This window comes from Pungitius pungitius, chromosome 5, assembly GCF_949316345.1.
Source record: "Pungitius pungitius chromosome 5, fPunPun2.1, whole genome shotgun sequence".
Taxonomy (NCBI): Eukaryota; Metazoa; Chordata; class Actinopteri; order Perciformes; family Gasterosteidae; genus Pungitius; species Pungitius pungitius.
The window spans coordinates 12,137,117-12,156,400 of NC_084904.1; the positions used below are offsets into that span (position 1 = coordinate 12,137,117).

The 19,284-nt window shown below is 45.6% G+C and overlaps 4 protein-coding genes across 5 annotated transcripts; 2 read left to right on the forward strand and 2 right to left on the reverse strand.

The window, feature by feature from the left end:
- Positions 1-64: 64 nt before the first annotated feature.
- On the reverse strand, positions 65-1,723 carry srrd (SRR1 domain containing). Its single transcript, XM_037483299.2, has 6 exons — positions 1,435-1,723; positions 1,300-1,340; positions 1,061-1,224; positions 872-970; positions 511-662; positions 65-436 (listed from the first exon to the last, which is right to left on the reverse strand). Exons 1-6 carry the CDS (start codon positions 1,575-1,577, stop codon positions 184-186), a joined length of 852 nt encoding a protein of 283 aa, XP_037339196.1. The 5' UTR covers positions 1,578-1,723; the 3' UTR covers positions 65-183.
- A 633-nt stretch (positions 1,724-2,356) lies between these two features.
- Positions 2,357-8,013, forward strand: tfip11 (tuftelin interacting protein 11). The gene is made up of 15 exons (XM_037483298.2): positions 2,357-2,520; positions 2,997-3,204; positions 3,447-3,624; positions 3,729-3,885; positions 3,996-4,123; positions 4,862-5,023; positions 5,205-5,396; positions 5,538-5,717; positions 5,840-5,974; positions 6,073-6,176; positions 6,303-6,471; positions 6,582-6,825; positions 6,960-7,102; positions 7,225-7,390; positions 7,516-8,013. Exons 2-15 carry the CDS (start codon positions 2,999-3,001, stop codon positions 7,860-7,862), a joined length of 2,511 nt encoding a protein of 836 aa, XP_037339195.2. The 5' UTR covers positions 2,357-2,520; positions 2,997-2,998; the 3' UTR covers positions 7,863-8,013.
- Positions 8,014-8,326: 313 nt separating this feature from the next.
- thoc5 (THO complex 5) lies at positions 8,327-14,226 on the forward strand. 2 transcript variants are annotated; one of them, XM_037483510.2, is made up of 20 exons: positions 8,327-8,455; positions 8,744-8,848; positions 9,234-9,377; positions 9,607-9,720; positions 9,930-10,027; positions 10,139-10,285; positions 10,369-10,483; positions 10,713-10,845; positions 10,949-11,026; positions 11,206-11,249; positions 11,603-11,702; positions 12,341-12,449; positions 12,602-12,703; positions 12,789-12,885; positions 12,979-13,090; positions 13,180-13,283; positions 13,369-13,456; positions 13,542-13,657; positions 13,756-13,946; positions 14,051-14,226. In XM_037483510.2, the coding sequence occupies exons 2-20, from the start codon at positions 8,750-8,752 to the stop codon at positions 14,112-14,114; spliced, it is 2,055 nt and encodes a 684-aa protein (XP_037339407.1). In that variant the 5' UTR covers positions 8,327-8,455; positions 8,744-8,749; the 3' UTR covers positions 14,115-14,226. The 2 variants fall into 2 exon arrangements, with proteins under 2 accessions (XP_037339407.1, XP_037339406.1); XM_037483509.2 differs by having other exon boundaries at positions 8,337-8,455; positions 8,716-8,848.
- An 899-nt stretch (positions 14,227-15,125) lies between these two features.
- Positions 15,126-19,249, reverse strand: LOC119224489 (neurofilament heavy polypeptide-like). Its single transcript, XM_037481470.2, has 4 exons — positions 18,417-19,249; positions 17,341-17,540; positions 17,128-17,252; positions 15,126-17,038 (listed from the first exon to the last, which is right to left on the reverse strand). Exons 1-4 carry the CDS (start codon positions 19,165-19,167, stop codon positions 15,766-15,768), a joined length of 2,349 nt encoding a protein of 782 aa, XP_037337367.2. The 5' UTR covers positions 19,168-19,249; the 3' UTR covers positions 15,126-15,765.
- Between the last annotated feature and the right edge of the window lie 35 nt (positions 19,250-19,284).

Genomic DNA, 19,284 nt, shown 5'->3' on the forward strand with positions numbered 1-19,284 from the left:
AAAGCTGGGCCTTCAGGTAGAACCAGTTACAGATGCTAAACAGTCCCTTTTGCTCCAAAATAACACAAACTACCACGAAAGTCTTGCCAGCTTCAATCCTCCTTTTGAAGCATGTCTCGTTTATTTAGAAAGAAATGTTCATAAAATAACAAAAACGGACATCACAAAGTAACCATTTTGTGTTCATCTCCTGCATCCGCTCTGGGTTTCCCTCTGAATTATCTCTAAATCAGAGCAGTGCATGTACTGTGGTTCAGGCGGCTCTTCCCAGGTGGATTGTGGGAGTCTGTCGAGCCCACTGCTGGGAAAGGTGATGACCGCAGTGTCACTGAAGACGTCAATCAGACGGGACGGACAGGGAAGCGGTCTCTCCTCACACAAAGACAGGGCCTCGGTAATGTATCTGTAGTCCCGCTTGAACTCCCTCTCTACTGTTCTGTTGGGAAGACAGACAGTGAACATCACCACTCCTCTCCTCCAATGTCATCTCCCTCCGTGTCTTGTACGAACCTGTCCATCATGCCATTGAAGCCGTTTCCAATGAGTATCACCAGAGGAAGACATCGCACACTCCAGTTTTTCCACAGAAGGTTGTTGTACAGGGCTTTCCCACAATGCATCAGGTAAAAGAGCGTGGGCTTGGTTGCCAGACGCTTCCCCTCCTACAAAAACAAAGTGAGACACGATGCACTGATTTCAGCCAGTAAGCCATGAAAATTAAAACGCAGCGGGATGAAACTTGCTTGACATGAGTCATAATAGTTTCCTTCGTCATAATAGCGGTGCTGTGTATCTAATTGTTGTCGGTACAGTGAATGTGGTTAGTTAACTTGTCTGACAATTTAAAAAACAAGAGCGGCCTCAAACTGACCTCGTTCTCTGTGAGTACCGTCAGGCCGAGCTCTCCCAGAACCGCCTTCTCTCCAGAGGAGAATGCAGGATCATAGACGGAGCAGTCCTGCAGTGGAATCTAAAAAGGAGGGAGGCATATCTTTAAATGAACCGGATCTCATGTAGGTGTCTGGTTAGTATCTCACTTCAAAATACACATCATTCTCACGTGTCCTGCATCCAGCAGCAGCAGCAACATGGCAAGCTGGAAGCGAGCCGACACACAGGAGGAGAAGGAGCCGAGGCCATAGCACACACACTCCAGCTGTTCACATTGTCTTCCCTCGGTGTCCCCGTTCGGCAGATGTTTGGATAGGGCTGCTGATGCTCCCACTGGAGAAGGAAAGGGACTGAGCCGCAAGCTAAACAAAATATCTTGTAATAACTCCAATTCTCCAGGTAACTCACCTTTCCACTGTTGCCAAAAGTCCTCGCACCTCAGCTCAGACCTGCCGAGTGGGAGGATAAGCAGAATCAGCCCATTGGACCCCGCGTAAAACATGAATAAAATACCAAGTCCAAAACTGGACGCAGATTTCTTACACTGTGTCTCGTATTCGTCTAACAGTTTTCTCGATATCCAGCTCCTCCTGGCTGCATGTGTGGGACACCTGAAGGGATTTGGATTTCCGCGCTGCGCCTTTTCGTCGCTGAGCCACCTGCCATTCCCCTCCCGTGTCCGACATCTATGCTTTTTCACAGCCTCCTCGTGCATCCATTAACGAAATGAGATTCATATATATATATATTTATTTATTTTATCGAAACGTTTTAAGTGTTGTCATAGGTTGGCGAGTCTGCGGCAATGTAGGAGCATTTTGAGTGTAACACAGGCATATCCTGTTCCGGTGTTATGCCTTAATAACTTTTGTATACCCATATTTATCACATTAAATCAAAGTAAATAATCGGACTATAGATTATAGACGAGTCGTGTGGGGCACGTAGCTTTCCGAAGCACTGAATCAAAATGAATTGATCTAATATATGTTTTTAAATGATTCGCTGTTTCAAAGCTTTAAACAAAAGAGTGACATCTGCTGGACAAACACCGTTACTGCGTGTGAACGGGATTCTATTGATTGAAAAGATGTTCATATTCTAGAAACAGTGGACATGTTTAGTTGAACCTTCTAAACATTGGTACCTGATTCAAATGAATTGTTAAAATGTTGTTTATTCACCAGCCATGAATAAAGAAAAAAATATGTTTTTGTTTTGTTCTATGAAATTGAGGCACAATTTTCCAGCAAATGCACCACTAACGATGGGATGCCACAGGGTTCCTCTTTATTTCCATAAAGATTCAGGACAGATAGTATAGTAAATCTTTATATTTTCTTGTCATGTACCCAATGAAGTGCGATAGGTGGCAGTGTAGTACCTCTACAGGTTGGTTTTCAATATGCCATCACATCAGAGAAGAAGAAAATGAACGCCAACGGAGGACTTTCATGTTTCAACGGGGCACAAAATTTGGTGCAACACCGGAAGTTACCACTTTAACCGGAAGTAATTACGTTGTCGTAGAACATGGTGTAACACGAAAAAGATAGTTTAACTTTTATTACAGCAACACAGGATTGATGTATAGCTAATTTCAGGACAGTGGGATAACAAACGTTTCAAGTGAGTTAACTGTTATAATTTACACAACAGCTATTCATCATTTCCAGTTAGATAAATCGAGCCGTTTACGTCAGCTAACGTTAGCTTTTGCTAGTAAATAGAATATAAGCTTGTCTTTAAATTGTGTTTCCTCCACAGATGCAGGTCTGTGTAGATCCATGTAACGTTAGTTGTCAAGAAATGCTTACAACAACTACGCTAATGCCCTTGCATCACTAGCCAAAGATTTGACATTACGCTGCTCGTATCTTTTTGCGGTTAAAATTCTAAATAGTAAAATACTTAGCTTAACTTTAGCTAACGTTAAATTGTTGTCAACCAAATATCTGGGCCCGATACAATGACCAAATGAATGAGCTTACGTCATAAAGCATAAAACGGTATTATATTATAAAGTGGAGCTAGATGCAGCTTATCGTTACATTTGTTTTACAATACCTTAACTGTCTTGGTACTTTGCTTATTGTGACGTCCAGAGATGTCCATGTCCCATCTGTATGGGAGGAGAGAGGAGGAAGAGGAAGGTGTGGAGGTGGAGAGCTTTGAGGTGACGGACTGGGATCTAGCCAATGAGTTCAATCCGGAACGTCGCAGACACAGGCAGACCAAGGACCAGGCCACCTATGGCATCTGGGCGGACCGGGACTCAGACGAGGATGAGAGGCCTAGCTTTGGAGGCAAAAAGTAGGGCATGGTTTATTTTTGTTTCTGCCACAATGCTCCTGTTGTGGTACTTTAGTCTAGACTCAAACACAATTCTAATCCCAACCACTTATCTTTGCTACGTCTAACCAATACCCCCCCCTGACCCCAGTGGGGAAAACACAAATATATTCGGGGGGGGGGGGGGTAGGGGTACTGTTCAAATGATACACCATTGTAGTCATCCCCAAAGAAATATGAATGTAAATATATTCTTTTTCTAGAACCAAAGACTACAGTGCTCCAGTAAACTTTGTGAGTGCTGGACTGCGTAAGGCTGCAGCTGAGGAGAAGGAGCAACAGGAAAACGAAGAAGGAGGAGGAGGCTCTGATGACTCTGAAAATGATGGTCCTTCAGCCCCTCCCCCTGCTCGCGGAATCGCACCCAAAAAACTTCAGATGGTAAATTTAGTTGTTTTTGTATTCATTACGAGTTGCAATGTATTCTGTAATTGTATGCTGTTATGCATGTTTTTTTTTAATACATGTATTTTTCTTTTTGCTAGGGTAATTTGCGAGCCAACCAGTCACAGAGGTTTGCAGGTGGCATACAGTCTGGCAAAGGCATTGGTAACTGGGAGAAGCACACAAAGGGAATTGGACAAAAACTTCTGCAGAAAATGGGATACCAACCAGGCAAAGGCCTGGGCAAGAATGCTCAAGGTGGGTAGGCATGAGGAGGCTATGTTTTAAACATTTAGTAAGTGCGTCTTTTTCAGTAGTTTCAGACTACAGTGGATATACTCTGATTTTGCAACATCTTATTTCTGCAGGTATTATAAACCCCATTGAGGCAAAGCTTCGTAAGGGCAAGGGAGCAGTGGGTGCTTATGGCAATGAGCGAACCCAGCAGAGTCTCCAGGATTTCCCCGTGGTTGACTCAGAGGAAGAGGAAGAAAAGGTAAGAAAGTTTCCTTTTTTTCAGCTACACCCACAAGTAGGGCTGTCAAAATTTCATTTGAGACTCATTGGAGACTTTTGTGGTGTCTGACGTGAAAGCACGTATTGTTTTGCAGTTACTGCCCTTAGCGAGTCTCGCAGAAGCCTTGCGGCTTGCAGCAGTCCTGCTGCAGTCAGATCACAGAGGAGACATACATCACGCCCAGACTGAAAGTCACGCACGCATGCGCAAAGACACTGCTGATTCTGCAGCATCTTTCCTCGTTGAGGAATTCCATAGGTTGCGCATTAGGCACGTCAATAACAGGACTAATTAATACAACAAACACAACTACTACACAAAAATAACTAAATGAACTAATGGCTAAGATCGCAGACCATCGCTCGCACACGCACACTCTTTCTCCCTCTCTCTCTTTCTCCCTCTCTCTCTCTCTCTCTCTCTCTCTCTCTTTCCCGCACCGTTGCGCTCATAGTGGTCTAAATTAACGACAACAATAAACAAATGCTGAGACTTGATCAAGAGTTTAGAGACCAATTTACGGTCGCGATTGTTGTCCAAAATATGGCAGGGATTGAAACAAATATTATTGACATTAAGTTTATAGAGTATAGAACCGACATTGAACCCTCCAGTTGTGCTGTGGTAAACATATATAATCAAATATAGAATATTCTTTGACAGCCTTACCCACACCTGAGATTGTATAATTATTTTGACATTATTCTCAATGTGTAGGAGTTTCAGAAGGAGCTAGGCCAGTGGCGTAAGGATCCTGCAGGGTCCATAGGAAAGAAGAAACCCAAGTACTCCTACAGAACTGTTGATGAGCTGAAGGCTAAAGGCAAGCTGGCAGGGCGGAGTACAACAACATCTGCTGGAGAGTTGGCACAGGTCAAGGTATGTTTGAAAAGACTTTAACACTCCTTCGAGTTCATCTCACAGGAAAGTTATCGAAGCATTTTTACTTAGGCATAATATTATAGTAGGTATCAGGGACTTATTTATGCTTTTACACTTAACATAACCACTTTGGATGAAACTACATTTCTTATTTTCCCATAACTGTTCCCTTCTTCAGGTAATAGATATGACTGGAAGAGAGCAAAAGGTTTATTACAGTTACAGTCAGATGTCCAACAAGCACAGTGTTCCAGATGAAGGCCCACCAAGCTTGTCCACTCAGGATCAGAAGGGATCCGGCTTTGCTCTCCCTGAACTCGAACATAACTTGCAGCTTCTGATCGACCTCACAGAACAGGACATATTACAGGTATGAAGGAACCTACCAATATATCTGCCAATGATCTACGCCGACAACTCTACATATTTGTGTCTACCACTTGGGTACTTCTGCTCCTTCCACACACTGACATGCTTTTTCTTTTGTCTTCTTATTTTCCACCTTGAGTAGTCCGCCAGACGTCTGCAGCATGAAAAGGATGTAGTTGTGTCTCTGAGCCACGAGTCACGTGCTCTGCAGAGCAGACTGGATGCAGAGCAAGATGCCATTCAGAGAATGGAGGCCGTCCTGGCATTGGTGGGGCGTTTTCCTTCTGGGGAGATGGCACCTGGGGAGGCACCCACCCTGCAGGTGCATATGCAGTGAACACACAAAGGCAAACAGTTATCAGGCTGTTTTAAGATTGTCTCTACTTGCTGTGTTATTACATCAATATAGGTGACTTTCTTGGCGCCGGTTTTCTCTTTCTTCAGGAGTGCGCCCAGATCTTTGAGATTCTACAAACCGAATATTATGAAGAATACAAAACTATGGGATTGGCAGACCTAGCTGTAGCTGTTGTTCAGCCATTACTCAAAGAGAAACTTCGCTCCTGGGAGCCTCTTAAGGTATACCTTTGCAATTCGCTCCTGCTGAGGGGGGATCACATATCACTTCCTTAAGCTCATCATTGATAAGCTCTCAGACTGTTCTTTCGTCATTTTAGGACAGCTCTTTTTGTCTGGAAGACATCGGTCAGTGGAGAGCAATCCTCGAGTCTAGAGACCTTCACAGCAGTGCCCCAGATTCAAACATGGACCCTTACCACAGGTAGTTTTACACACACAAACTAAGCTGTCCACCTGCAGTCACATGATTTAACTTTACTGGCCTGGTGTTGAAGCCTGTTTTTCATGTCGTGTTTGGGACACATGTGTCCTGTCTTTGCCGGTCCAGACTATTGTGGGAAGTGTGGATCCCTGTGATGCGGCCATGTGTGACAGGCTGGCAGCCTCGTATAGTGGAGCCAATGGTGGACTGCGTGGAAGTGTGGGCTCCTATTCTCCCCTTGTGGATCCTTGATCACCTGATGGAGCAGCTAGTCTTACCCCGGCTACAACGCGAGGCAAGCCTCCACTCAAACACCCACTCGCTTAAATGTGAAGAAACGCCAATGGTGTGGGTGATCTCACATAATCTACTTCTGTTTTAATTCATTTGTTTACTGTTTGATAGGTGGATAACTGGAACCCGTTAACTGACACGGTCCCCATCCACTCCTGGATCCATCCCTGGCTGCCTCTGCTCCAATCTCGTCTGGAGCCTCTTTACCCCCCAATCAGGAGCAAACTATCCAATGCCTTGCAGCGATGGCATCCCAGCGACACTTCAGCCCGCCTCATCCTGCAGCCTTGGAAAGATGTTTTCACACCGGGTGCATGGGAGGCCTTCATGGTGAAAAATATCATTCCTAAACTTGGTATGTCTTTAAAAGCCTTAAATATGGCATTGCCGTGTAAGAACATGTATTTCCCTGCAGTATTTTTGTTACACGTCTCTCCTTTTGCCAGCGGTGTCGCTTCTTTTTATGATGGTTTCTGTGTCCCTCCTCAGCTCTGTGTCTGGAGGAGCTGGTTATCAACCCTCACCAGCAGCAGATGGAGCCATTTAACTGGGTGATGGACTGGGAGGGCATGTTGTCCCCCTCCAGTCTTGTGTCCCTGCTGGACAAAAACTTCTTTACGAAGTGGTTGCAGGTCAGTTAATCTCCTTACATTGAAGAGACAAATAATTAAGATGCGGTTAGACACATTAGATTATTGTATACATTGAGTTTTATCTGACTTTGTTATATGTATTTGTGTTTTGCTTATTTTAGGTCCTGTGTTCTTGGTTGAGCAACAGTCCTAACTATGAGGAAATCACAAAATGGTACCTGGGTTGGAAAAGCATGTTTAGTGATGCCTTGCTATTACAGCCTCTCATTAAAGAGAAATTCAACGAAGCACTGGACATCATGAACCGTGCAGTGTCTTCAGGCATGGGTTAGTATTCAAGTCACAGTCTCATAATAAACTAAGGACACCTAGAGAACAGCATTCCTCTATGAAATGATAATTTCTCTGCTGCAACATAACACTACAGCACTCATTCTTTTTCATATCCACAGGTGGATATATGCAACCTGGTGCCAGGGAGAATATTGCATATCTAACACAGACCGAGAGACGAAAGGACTTCCAGTATGAAGCAATGCAGGAGCGCAGAGATGCCGAGAGTGTGGCTCACAGAGGCGTCAGTGCTGGTGTGCCGACCAATTTCAAAGATCTTATCCAGACAAAGGCAGAGGAGAACAACATTGTCTTTATGCCCATAGTGGCCAAACGGCACGAGGGCAAACAGCTGTACACTTTTGGGCGTATAGTCATCTACATAGACAGAGGGGTTGTTTTTGTGCAAGGAGAGAAGACTTGGGTGCCCACGTCTTTGCAAAGTCTGATAGATATGGCCAAGTGAGAGTGGACTGACTGATTCTTAGTCCTACTTATTGTTTAAGAGCATTGGTAGAGCAAACTTTTATGTAACTTCAGTATGCTGATCCTTGTCATGTGACTTTGTACAATTTTAAAGTGTCACTAAAATTGTGAATAAATCATTTTGGAATGTATGTGGCTTCTTTCATTTTAGTTTTAATCAGATGTGAAATATTCAAGTAATGCACTTGAACGGTACAGTTCATGGTATATATTTTATTGGTTGGTTTGCATAAGGTTTTGAATTCTATATAAGCAAGGACAGTTCCCCTACTTGTATAGCTAATTGCAAATCATTTGAAAATTAGGCTGCACCGTATAACCTTTCAAAACTGATGTGTCTAAACTATGACTATATATATAAAATAACAGGTGTTTTCAATGACATGGCAATTCCTGTTTTTTGTAGGTGGCAGTGTAGCTACTAGTTTATCAGGCCAACCGCTTTCTTTGTTTGGCCAAACGGGGCTTCCGTCATCCTCGGCGCTTTGCAGTTTAACAGAGTACCTCCGTAAGCTACATGTGGATTTATGCCCGATTAAAAAAAGTTCAGACGTATTTTTTTGCAACGCTTAGGTACGTGTCTGTTTATATATAACAAGTAAAACGTGCAATATATATCCAGTGACTACGATTTGAAAGCTGCCTTTTTAAGCAAACGTGCTCGCGGATGTTAGCCACCATGCTAACGTTAGCTTGCCATTGCAGCGCTACAGTGCTAACAATAGCTAGCTGGCTATGCTATATAACGTTATAACAGTTACTCTGTGGCTGTTACTGCAATTAACTTAGCTAACGTGTTTAATCAGTACATCGATGTGCTTTGTTGTATTTAGCATATATACACACTATCTTCATACACAGCCAGTCATGTCGTCAGAGGCCCTGAAGAAGCGAAAGACCAAGGTTGTCCGCAGCGAGGGAGGAACCCCGGAGACGAAGCGGGGTCGCGGAGACGGAGACCAGCAGGTAACCTGTAGTTAGGACACCGCCAGGGTTCGGGTTCAGGTATACTTAAGTATATACAAGATATACTTCGTTCTTGTCATCTGGGTGAACATAGAACTCTTGTTAATAAATGGCAGCAAATACTAGGTGTGGTGTACCATTCTTTTCCTTAGCACTGCTATTACATCGTTACTAATCAGACACCATACAGATATGAGTAATTAATATTGACGTTTGAGTCAAGTTGTGATTCTGAGACCTGACTACTCAGTCACTCAAAACTTTGCTGCCATCTATGTTGTAACAGATTTAACACTTTCACTCACATCGCCCAGAAGAGTGGGATCAAGTCAAAGCAGGACCAACAGTGGTGCTGATCAGCATCTAAGTTTTATTATTCTTCCAGGATGTGCGTGTGTACAGTGAGGAGGTGGAGCTGGATGGCAGGGACCCTGAGCAGGATTTCCTTCAGTACAAAAAGTCCTGTGAGAGTTTGGCCACACTCATGAGTGAGATCCTGGATCTGAAAGGCAATGGAGCCAAAGACGGCGTAAGAATCACATGTTTAAGACTACAGTCTATAACTACTGAGTCGTTGAAGGCTGATTTCACAGTCCGTTTTTGTTTGGAGTAATCAAACTCATCATCAAGTGATTTTCAAGCTTTATACATACAGTTTGCAGTATTGGTATATATAATACATTAACGTTGTATATATGAGCGAACCCAAAATTGTGTGTTTATAACACAATGATGAAGTCTGACCGGTTTCATTCCAGTGCGCTGAGGTCGAGCAGAAACGCATGGAGAGCTGCATCCACTTCATGAACCTAAAAAAACTCAATCGTTTGGCTCATATGCGACTAAAGAGAGGCAGAGACCAGACACATGAGGTACAGTAACCCTCCCACAACTCAAAGGCCATACAACTTCTATGGAAAGTGTTTGTTTTTGTTGAGTAAATACTCCCTTAACGCTCATCAAACACTTGAATTCTCCTTATTGATCTGTGTTCTTATTGAGTTGTTAGGCATGTATTTATTTCCAGGGTGACCTGGGTTGGGTTTGTATAAACAACCCTTAACCACCTTTATTCCCTTAGGCAAAGCAGAGAGTGGATGTACTGCACCTTCAGTTACAAAACCTGCTGTATGAAGTGATGCATCTTCAGAAAGAGATCAGCAAGTGTTTGGAGTTCAAGTCAGTACCAAATATTTAAAGAGCAGCATTACTACCCAACAAAACTCTCAATTGTTATATTAAAAAATTATATAGTTCAAGAAAGATTTGAACAACCGTTTCCTGATCCAGGTCTAAGCATGAGGAAATAGACTTGGTGCCTGAGGAAGAGTTCTTTCAGGAGGCCCCACAAGAGATTTCCAGGCCTCAGCTCACAAAAAATGATCCTCACCAGCTCACACTGGCACGACTGGACTGGGAGCTTGAACAGCGGAAGAGGTATGCGAACTTCCTCAAAACAAAGAGCGCCTTGATATTTGGGGGGTGTAGAGCAGCGGTTAAAGGTTTGTGCTTGGATGCAGGTTGGCGGAGAAATACAAGGAGTCACAGACTTCAAAGGAGAAGATCCAGAAGAGCATCGAGGTGAAGAAGGAACATCTGACAAGCTTACAGCCAGGACTCAATGCCATCATGCAGGTATAACTACAGTTTAGGTGCAGAGGTATTGAGTTTGGATGGGATCACTCTGTCTTGGTTACAGTTCTAGTTACTCAGAGTACTCATTTTAAAAGTGTTTAAAAGTGAAAATCATTTAGGATATTAAAGGGTTTTTGCTTCATTGAGGTGCCGGCGCTAGCTGATTTACATTAAATGCACAATGCACATGGATCCGCTCAATGACGACTTGATTCCTGCTCTTTCCCAGGCCTCCATCCCAGTACAAGAGTACCTGTCCATGCCTTTTGAACAGGCACAAATTCAGACAGAGGTTGCTCGCCACCTGCCTCCACCTCTCTATGTCCTGTTTGTCCAAGCCAATGCTTATGGACAGGCCTGTGGTATGTTGACATTAGAGGGAAAATGTTTCAAGACAACGTCAAGTTTTTTTTAATGGGATTTAAGGACCTGACCGTCATGATTTGCTTATATTTCCCATTTCAGACAAGAACTTGTGTGTCTCAATAAGTGGTGATGTGGATGAGGCCAAGGCGCTGTCCAAACCTCCAGAAGACTCACAAGGTACAAGCACTACTCCACATGGCTGCCATTGAACACATTACACACACACGCTTTGATCTGCAGTGACACACACACTTTGTATCTGCTCTATGCAGTTTTATATTTAATGATAGCGTATTTGCGAGGGATGCATATCCAAAAAACAAATAAATAAGTATTTTGTGTCTGGTTGAATCCAGATGATGAGAGTGACTCCGATGCAGAGGAGGAGCAGGAGAAAACGGTGAGTATTTTGCCCGGCTTCACTTCCAACACACACACACACACACACACTCAGGTCAGTGGGTTCAACGATTTCTCATTATACCTGTCTCTGTAACGGACACAGGAATGGTCTCCGCTGTCACACGTTGTAGTCTGGCATGTTGGAGAGAAGCCACTATCGATCTCTTCCTGCTTCCGGACAGAGATATCGACCAAGGAGTGACTGTAATCTGAGCACACCTTAAAAGAGAAAACATTTTCCCCGTGAAGCACATTCCTCTAGCCTTTTTCAAATGTAATTTAATTTTTCAATGTCAGACGTGGCCTGCTTTCTTCTCTTGATCTCTTTTTTTCCTTTCTTTTTCTTGACAGAAAAGAAGAAGGCCAACTACAGGTGGCCAGCTGGATGATAAAAGACGGGAGATGCTGAAAAGGCACCCGCTGTCCCTCTGCTTGGACCTCAAGTGTAAAGGTAACTCATTCTACAGTCTTCATGACACCTAATTCTAATGTCTGTGCATTCTGCGCCTTTGCTCAGCCCATTTATTAGTTATATGTAGTGAATCCATAGCCGTGCTGTGTATTCTGTACTACCAGACTAGAAAGACCAGACAGAAAGAGCATGGCCGCGGTCTGCTATGATGTCAGGACACTGTTTGACCCTTGTGTTCCCTCTGCTGGCAGTGAAAGGAATAGTGACAGATTATAGTGGGATCTGCATTGCAGACGTAACTCTACCTAAAGGGGGAGGAGGGCGAGAGAGAGAGAGAGACGCTTGCAGCATTGTGGCTCTGCAGCACCTACAACATGCCGTATGCATATTTTCTCACCACCAGTCGTCCTCTAACCTCCGTTTGTGTTTCTAGTGCTTTTCTCTCTGCTGCAGTCAGTTTACTGCAGAAAGTGTTGGTGTTGGAGAGTGTGTATGCCCTTGCTACTGCTGCTTCCTGCCGTTATGACCACACCCTGTTGCTCATCAATGTGCTGCAGAGTAAAGAAAACCCCTGGGAACTCTCACTGGGAGGATTTATAAAGAGAGGGGGATAGAGAGAGTATTGAGCCAGTTATGGATTTGTTTAATGCCATGTGTTATCCATCGTGTCTCCACAGATGGAAGCATCCTCCATCTCTACTTCTACTACCTGTTGAATCTGAACATTATGACGGTCAAGACCAAGGTCTCCACCTCCACGGACATAAACGCAGCCATCAGTGCAGGGTGTGTGTGTGTGTGTGTGTGTGTGTGTATCTGTCTATTGCCGGTATTGTAAAATGTAAAAATGTTTGTAATGATGGATTCCTTGTCTCCTGCAAACCAAGGCATAAACACAGTAACCAGGACCCATGGTCTAATAAGGTCTTCCTTTGCAGGGACCTGCTGAAATCAGACACTCTACTCAGCTGTCTCTACACAAACGACCAGGGACGAGAAACCCCCAATCCAGCTAATCGCTACCAGTTTGATAAAGTCGGGTGAGGATGTCGAGAAGTCAAAGGACATGACAAGATATTAAGCAAACCACAAGGTCTGCAGAATTAACCCGTTGTATCCTACTAGGATCGTGTCGTTTGCTGATTATGTGGACGATCTGGGCCATCCCTACACGTGGGTTCAGAGTCTAGGAGGTCTTCACTTTCCCAAAGATCCTACAGAGGTGTGTGTTGAAATCCAGTATTATCCCAGATGTGCACAGGTACCCTGTGCTACTGCCACATCATGTTGATGTGTTCTCATGTTTCTCTTGCAGGGCGTGCGCCTCGGCAGTTCTCTGAGTGCCAGCCACATGGAGAGCACCATGAAACTGCTGAGGGGGCGACTCCTGTCCCGCTTGGCTTTGCACAAACAGTTTGCATCTCTTGGTACGTTACGTGTAAATAACTACGCATGGAATCCTCCGCAAGAAGAGACGGGACATTGTGAGTGAGTTTGTTTTTGCTTCTGTCCTCAGAGCACAGCATCATCCCGGTCTCCAGTGAGTGTCAGCACCTCTTTCCTGCCAAGATCCTCACGCGTTTAGCTCGCTGGACCCAGTCCACTCAGCAGGAGTACATGGTGTGCACACATGTAAACACACATATGCACGCACTTAATAAAAATAAAGCACATGTCTTACCGTGATGGTTTTCTTTCTTGGTAGGATCTGCCGTATACTCGTCATGTGACTGAGGCTGGGCTGGCAAAGGAGACTGACCTGTACTTCATGGCTGTGGTGGAGAGGGGCACAGGTACAACACTGGCATTGATAATAGAGTTGGCCTATATTGATTTCTGTGAGTCATATAACCAACCCGTCTTTATCTTCTTGCTCAGCTCGCCTCCATGCCGCCGTGGTGCTGAATCCCCGTTACCCAGAAATTTCTCCTCTATTCTCCCTTTCCCTCAGCTGGAAGGGAGAGCGGAGTGGACGCACCGATGACAACCTTCGAGTATGAGCATTTTTCAATATTGATCACTTGGGTTCCATAAGCTCAATTTACATTTACATATTTCAGGCTCTAACCGACTCGTCCTTTCCTTTTTTTAGGCCGTGGAGAGCGAGGTCAATGTGTTCAAAAGTGAACTACAGGGGCCACGGCCAGGACACCAGCTCCTGACCAATCAGTTTTTACGCCTTTGTGTCTGCCTGGATGTGTATTTGGAGACTGAAGAACAGGATGACAGCGTGGAGGGACCTCGAGAGTTTCCTAGAGAAAAGATGTGTCTGCGCACTGTCAGGTACACAGTCCCAAGAAGCTGTTGGTACATGTGGTTAAAAGACAATTCAGCTTCTGAATAGATGTACCATACTTCTGACATCTCCTTCTCCTTCTCTTTCTCAGGGGTCCAAATCGTCTGAAGCCGTTCAAGTACAACCACCCTCAGGGTTTCTTCAGTCACCGCTAGAATTGTCACAACTGTAACTCCCTCAGGCGTATCTTTGTGGCTCTTTTACCCACAAAGTATTCTTTTTTTTAAAGTCTTTTAAAAAAATAAAATAAACACTGTTATTTCCTTGGATGGGAGTGTGTGGTCTATTTATGGCTCTGTTTTATCCCTCTCTGCTGCTCTATTTCTAGCCAGCTGAGTCATTTCCCCAGCGAATTATGTCCGTGGAATATGATATTTGGTATATTTTGTAGTCAGCGGTTAGCTTTTGACCTTTCATTTTTAATCCCAAATGTTTTAATGGAAGGAAAAAGCACTTGTTCAGGATACTGATGCTCATTCCCTCAAGGATTACACATGATTAGATGGCTCCAGTCTACGAAAGTGTAAAACAGCACAAATTTTCCAGCACATTGGATCGATCTGCTAAAGGCCACTGCGCCTTAATGCTGGTTGAGTTACTCCATTCGGGACGTCTTGTCATACTTGTACCTTTCTGTTTTGTATCTCAAAAACAAGTGTATATATTTAAAGGGAATGTTTGAATATTTCTCCCCCCCCCCCCCCCCCCCCCCACAAAAAAAAGAAATACACTAATTGTCAGTAAAGAGCACATTCATTTGAAAGCAGACAGCTGAGCTGTGATGCGGTTCATACGGTGTATGGATGTTTTAGGGAACGCAGGGACATTTAATTGTAGCGACTAGAGAAAGACCGAACTCTCAAGTACTTGTGTGTTGTGACGTGCTTGATGATCTCATTACTTCAGAGCTATAAATAAAGACTCAAAAGTCTTTGTTCTGTACTGTAGAAGCAAGCAGCACTGCTCCTGGTTTTCACATGAGTCTCTGGGACGAGTGGCGGCTGTGGGTGGGTCCAGCCCCCCCTCCTCAGCCGCAATGCAGTGCAGTTACTCGCAGCATTTATCTTATAGGCCTCACCTTGTAAGGTAAATCCTTCACAAATCCTCCCTTGCGGTCATCAGGCTATTGGTTGTTTTCACAGAAGTAAACACATTCTCCCAAAAGCCAACGTGTTTGATTTCATTCTTTATTTATCTGTTTCATATTGCATATTCTCAGCAGTTTATACATAACACATACTCATCATTGTCCTAGCAGTGCAGACCAGAAGAGTGAGACGCTGCAGTTCACCTGTCAGGGGAAGCAGCTTTAAGGTGCACAACAAGCAAAATGCAGGTCTTCCTTACTGACGTATCTGTAGATATAATATAGACATTTGTATCTCCTTAAATATATGTGTTTATATTCAATATCTGTCACAATCATTAGCTTGACATTATTTTGACATCTCTAACCCTCAAAGGCGTTTGCCGCAGCCCCCGTTATCGGGATTCACTTTAAATGCACTTGATATTAATTGAGGGCTGTTGTCATATTCACAATAAGAGTAAAGAGCATTCTGCATTCACTAGTCATACATCAGAAGCATCGGGGGGTTGTAATGGCCATACTTAGGGAGCACAGGGGGGTTATTTGCTACAGAGATCACTATTGCTTACATACCATCACCTGCTTAAAGCGCCTGATCTGAGCAGCTGGGTACTTCCAACCCCTTTTCTCCTGCTCTTTAAGCTACCCTCCTCCTTCAGTTCTTTGGCATCTTCACCTCCTTGTCATCTCGTGCCTTAAATCACAGCCTTTCCCACTCACTTCTTGACCTTTTCCTCAATGGCACCCTTTGACTCTGTGCCAGAAGACTTCTCCGCCTTTCCTTCCTCCTTCACCTCCTTACTCTCCTCTTTACCAGCTTCCTTTTTTTGCTCTGGCTTCTTCTCATCTTTTTTGCTCTCAGTTTTCTCTGGTTCTGCTTTAGGTACAGACGTCTCTTCTGGCTTCCTCTCCTCCGGCTTCTTCTCCTCTGGCTTCTTCTCCTCTGGCTTCTTCTCCTCCTTCTTTACCTCTGTTTTCCCAGGCTCTTCCTTAGGGGCGGGCTTTGGCTCAGCCTCGGCCTTCTCTGATTTAGGAGCAGCGGGTTTCTCCTCCTTGGCGGGGGGAGCAGATTCTTTGGGCTCAGACTTGGGGGCCGGTTTGTCCTCTGAGGGCTTGCTGGGAGCAGCCGGTTTCGACGCGTCATCCATCTTTGGAGCTTCCTCTTCTTTGCTTTCTTTCTTTGCATCTGCTTGGTCTGCCTTCACTGGCTCTTTCTTCTTCTCCTCCTCCTTCACAGGTTGTTCTTTCTCCTTCTTCTCCTCTTTGACCGGCTGAGGCTTCTCTTGTAATTTCTCCTCTTTAGGGGGGTCTTCGGCAGCAGCAGGCTTGACCTTCTCCTTCTCTGGAGACTGTGGCTCAGGGGTTTCGGGATGAGGAGATTTGGAATCAGGGGATTTGCTGGTTGGGGACTTTGACTCGTCTCCTGCTGGGGATTGGACCTCAGGTGACTTGGTCGGGGATTTGACCTCAGGTGACTTGGTCGGGGATTTGACCTCAGGTGACTTGGTCGGGGATTTGACCTCAGGTGACTTGGTCGGGGATTTGACCATAGGTGACTTGGTCGGGGATTTGGGCACCGGTGAGCTGGCTGCTGGTGATTTAGATTGGGGTGATTTGACAGCAAGAGAGTCAGGCACAGGGGATGCAGCCTTTCCTGTAGATTTGGAATCATCCTCTTCCTCAGCAGCCTCCTCAGCCTTCTCCTCCCCCTCCTCCTCCTTGTCTTCTACTTTTTCTTCCTCCTTCTCTCCTTCCTCCTCCTCTTCTTTGGTTTCTTCGCCTTCCTCTTTTTCTTTCTCTTCCTCCTCCTCTTCATCTGCCTCCTCTGTCACCTCCGTCACCTGGGTCTCATCTGTCTGTTCTTCCACTATGACGGTATCTGATATCTCCTCTCCTTTCACCTTCATGTGGGAAGAGATTCTGCTCTCCATGTAAGAGTACGGACCTCCTCCTGACACAAAGCGATTCTCCTCTCCCTCCAGTAACTTCCTGTTTCAAAGACAAATACACAGTCAGCAATAATATCAATAACTTCAGTCATTAAGAAGCTGAATAATTATTTGTTAACACTGACTAACCTATAGGCAGCAATCTCAATATCTAAAGCCATCTTCACGTTCAGCAGCTCCTGATAGTCCTTCAGCTGGCTAGCCATCTCCCACTTGGTGCTTTTCAGCTCATTGTCCAGCTGGTTGATGGTCCCCTGCAAAAGGAAAACACGTAGCCTCACAGGTCAAATGTGTCGTAAAGAAAGAACGGGAAAATATGTATGTAATGTATGTGTTTCCTGCCTGTAGGGAGTTGAGGTCGTCGTGGTGTCTGTCTTCACTTTCCATACACTGCCTCTCCAGCGACTCCTTGGTACCCCGAAGAGTCTCCAGCTCGATCGTGCGGCTCTGGAGCTGACGGCGGTACTCTACGATCTCCTCCTGGCTTCCCCGAATTGCACCTTGGTTGGACCGAGCAGCTTCGGAGAGATGCTCCATACGCACTGCAATGTCACATACAAAAATCACATCTCTGGGAGCCTGAGTGACCTTGGCAGTGTCCATCTGTCAGTCTGTTATCTGACTCAGCTCCCGCCCTCCTCTAAGCATGAATGAGCCAGGGTGCTGCAGTCAGCTGGACACAACACAGGGAAGGTCATTCGCTTTGCACCTTTCACTGGTTATCAAGTCAGCATGTAGATGTGCAGCCAAAGTTCATTTAGTGCTGTGTGGCACACCGCTCAGATAAACGCTTCTTTAAAGTCGTTGATTGTGAATTTGTGCAGAACCACAAAGGTCAGTGTAATCCCAAAGGGATAGTTGCATCCGTCATCATCGTCTATCGTGTACTTGTGTAGCTTACATACATTCTTGGTGAGCCCAGTGCACCCTCCACAATGATGACTGTTAGAGCAACAAAACATTGACTTGTCTGCCACACTGGAAACAACGTTTCTATTTGCGGAGGTTCAGGGTAAGCAGACAACGCAGCAGACACCTAAATTAATAATCTCTCTCCTCAAGGGCGTGGCTTAAATACAAATGATCCTTCTGCGGCACCGTTGCACAAATGATTGATTATAAATATCTCTGCATTCTATTATAAATAATCCGCCTTAATTCGGTTTGCCTGTGTATGTATGTTCTTGTTTGTGATGGCGCAGGTTGGTTGGATAGGGACCATATCTGATTTAGATGTCAGCCTATCCATTAGCTTCATTAATAGCTTGATGGTAAGTGACCCTTGAAACCCTGATATGAGGGCAAACACCACATTATAGGGCTACAATTAGACGACAGGCTATTGGTATGTAACAGCCTGGGATGACTTTAGACTTCAGCTCCGTGCACAGCAAACACACTTGTTTTACCCAACTCACCTCTGAACCATTCCTCGGCCTGCGTGGAGCTCTTGGATGCGTGGCCGTCCAACTGCGCACGGATCTCCCGCAGAGCGCCGGTGACGTCAGTCTTAACAGCGTCCCGCATGTCGAAGCTCACCTGCGCACCGTGAATCTGCTGGAGGAGCTCCGACACCTCTTCCTCGTGATTCTTCTTCAGGAAAACGGCCTCCTCCTCCAACGCACGAAGCTTCTTGTCCAGCTCCGTGCGCGCCATCCGGCACTCGTCGACATACTTCTTCATGGCGCGCGCGGCAGCGTCCAACTCTTCCCGGTTTCGCGCCTCGTCTTCCAGCCTGACGCGCAGCTGCTGGATGTCCTCCTCCAGGTGCTCATGCTCCAGAGCCGTGCGGGTCTTCTCCCCGGTCAGCTGCTGCAGCAGATCCCTCAGGTCGCCCAGCTCTCGCTCGTAGTGCTCCCCGATGGAGGCGCGCCCGGCGTTGCTCTGCCTCAGAGCCGCCGCCTCCGCCTCCAGGTTGCGGTTGTGCATCTCCAGGTTGCGCACCTTGTCGATGTACCCGGCGAACCGGTCATTCAGAGTCTGCAGAATCTCCTTCTCGTTCCTCCGGCTCATGTCGCCGCTGAAGTTGTCCAAGCCGTCCACGGAGGGCGGGTGGCCGTGGGGGAGGCGGCGGCGCTGGGAGTGGAAGCCGCTGGAGGAGCCGAAGGCTGGCCGAGCCTTGCGGTACGAGGTCGGGCCGAAGAGGTGGTGCTCTACCGTGTAGCTCATGGTGGCCGGGCTGGATGAGGACTGACTGCAGTAGGAGCGGGAGCGCGCGGTTTATATAGGAGGAGGGAAAACCTGCTACTCAGCAACAAGACACAGCTCTATTTAAAGAGGTATCTT

Excerpts from the sequence above, each read along its gene's own strand:
- srrd (XM_037483299.2), bottom strand. The coding sequence starts at position 1,577 with ATGTCGGACACGGGAGGGGAATGGCAGGTGGCTCAGCGACGAAAAGGC. Across the intron at positions 1,341-1,434 it reads AGACGAATACGAGACACAGT|GTCTGAGCTGAGGTGCGAGG; the intron begins GTAAGAAATCTG and ends CCCACTCGGCAG. Across the intron at positions 663-871 it reads CGGTACTCACAGAGAACGAG|GAGGGGAAGCGTCTGGCAAC; the intron begins GTCAGTTTGAGG and ends TTGTTTTTGTAG.
- tfip11 (XM_037483298.2), top strand. The coding sequence starts at position 2,999 with ATGTCCATGTCCCATCTGTATGGGAGGAGAGAGGAGGAAGAGGAAGGT. Across the intron at positions 3,205-3,446 it reads CCTAGCTTTGGAGGCAAAAA|AACCAAAGACTACAGTGCTC; the intron begins GTAGGGCATGGT and ends TTCTTTTTCTAG. Across the intron at positions 5,397-5,537 it reads CAGAACAGGACATATTACAG|TCCGCCAGACGTCTGCAGCA; the intron begins GTATGAAGGAAC and ends CACCTTGAGTAG.
- thoc5 (XM_037483509.2), top strand. The coding sequence starts at position 8,400 with ATGTGGATTTATGCCCGATTAAAAAAAGTTCAGACGTATTTTTTTGCA. Across the intron at positions 10,028-10,138 it reads AGCAAGTGTTTGGAGTTCAA|GTCTAAGCATGAGGAAATAG; the intron begins GTCAGTACCAAA and ends TTCCTGATCCAG. Across the intron at positions 11,250-11,602 it reads AGGAGGAGCAGGAGAAAACG|AAAAGAAGAAGGCCAACTAC; the intron begins GTGAGTATTTTG and ends TTTTCTTGACAG.
- LOC119224489 (XM_037481470.2), bottom strand. The coding sequence starts at position 19,167 with ATGAGCTACACGGTAGAGCACCACCTCTTCGGCCCGACCTCGTACCGC. Across the intron at positions 17,541-18,416 it reads GGCCGAGGAATGGTTCAGAG|TGCGTATGGAGCATCTCTCC; the intron begins GTGAGTTGGGTA and ends GTGACATTGCAG. Across the intron at positions 17,253-17,340 it reads ACGACCTCAACTCCCTACAG|GGGACCATCAACCAGCTGGA; the intron begins GCAGGAAACACA and ends TTCCTTTTGCAG.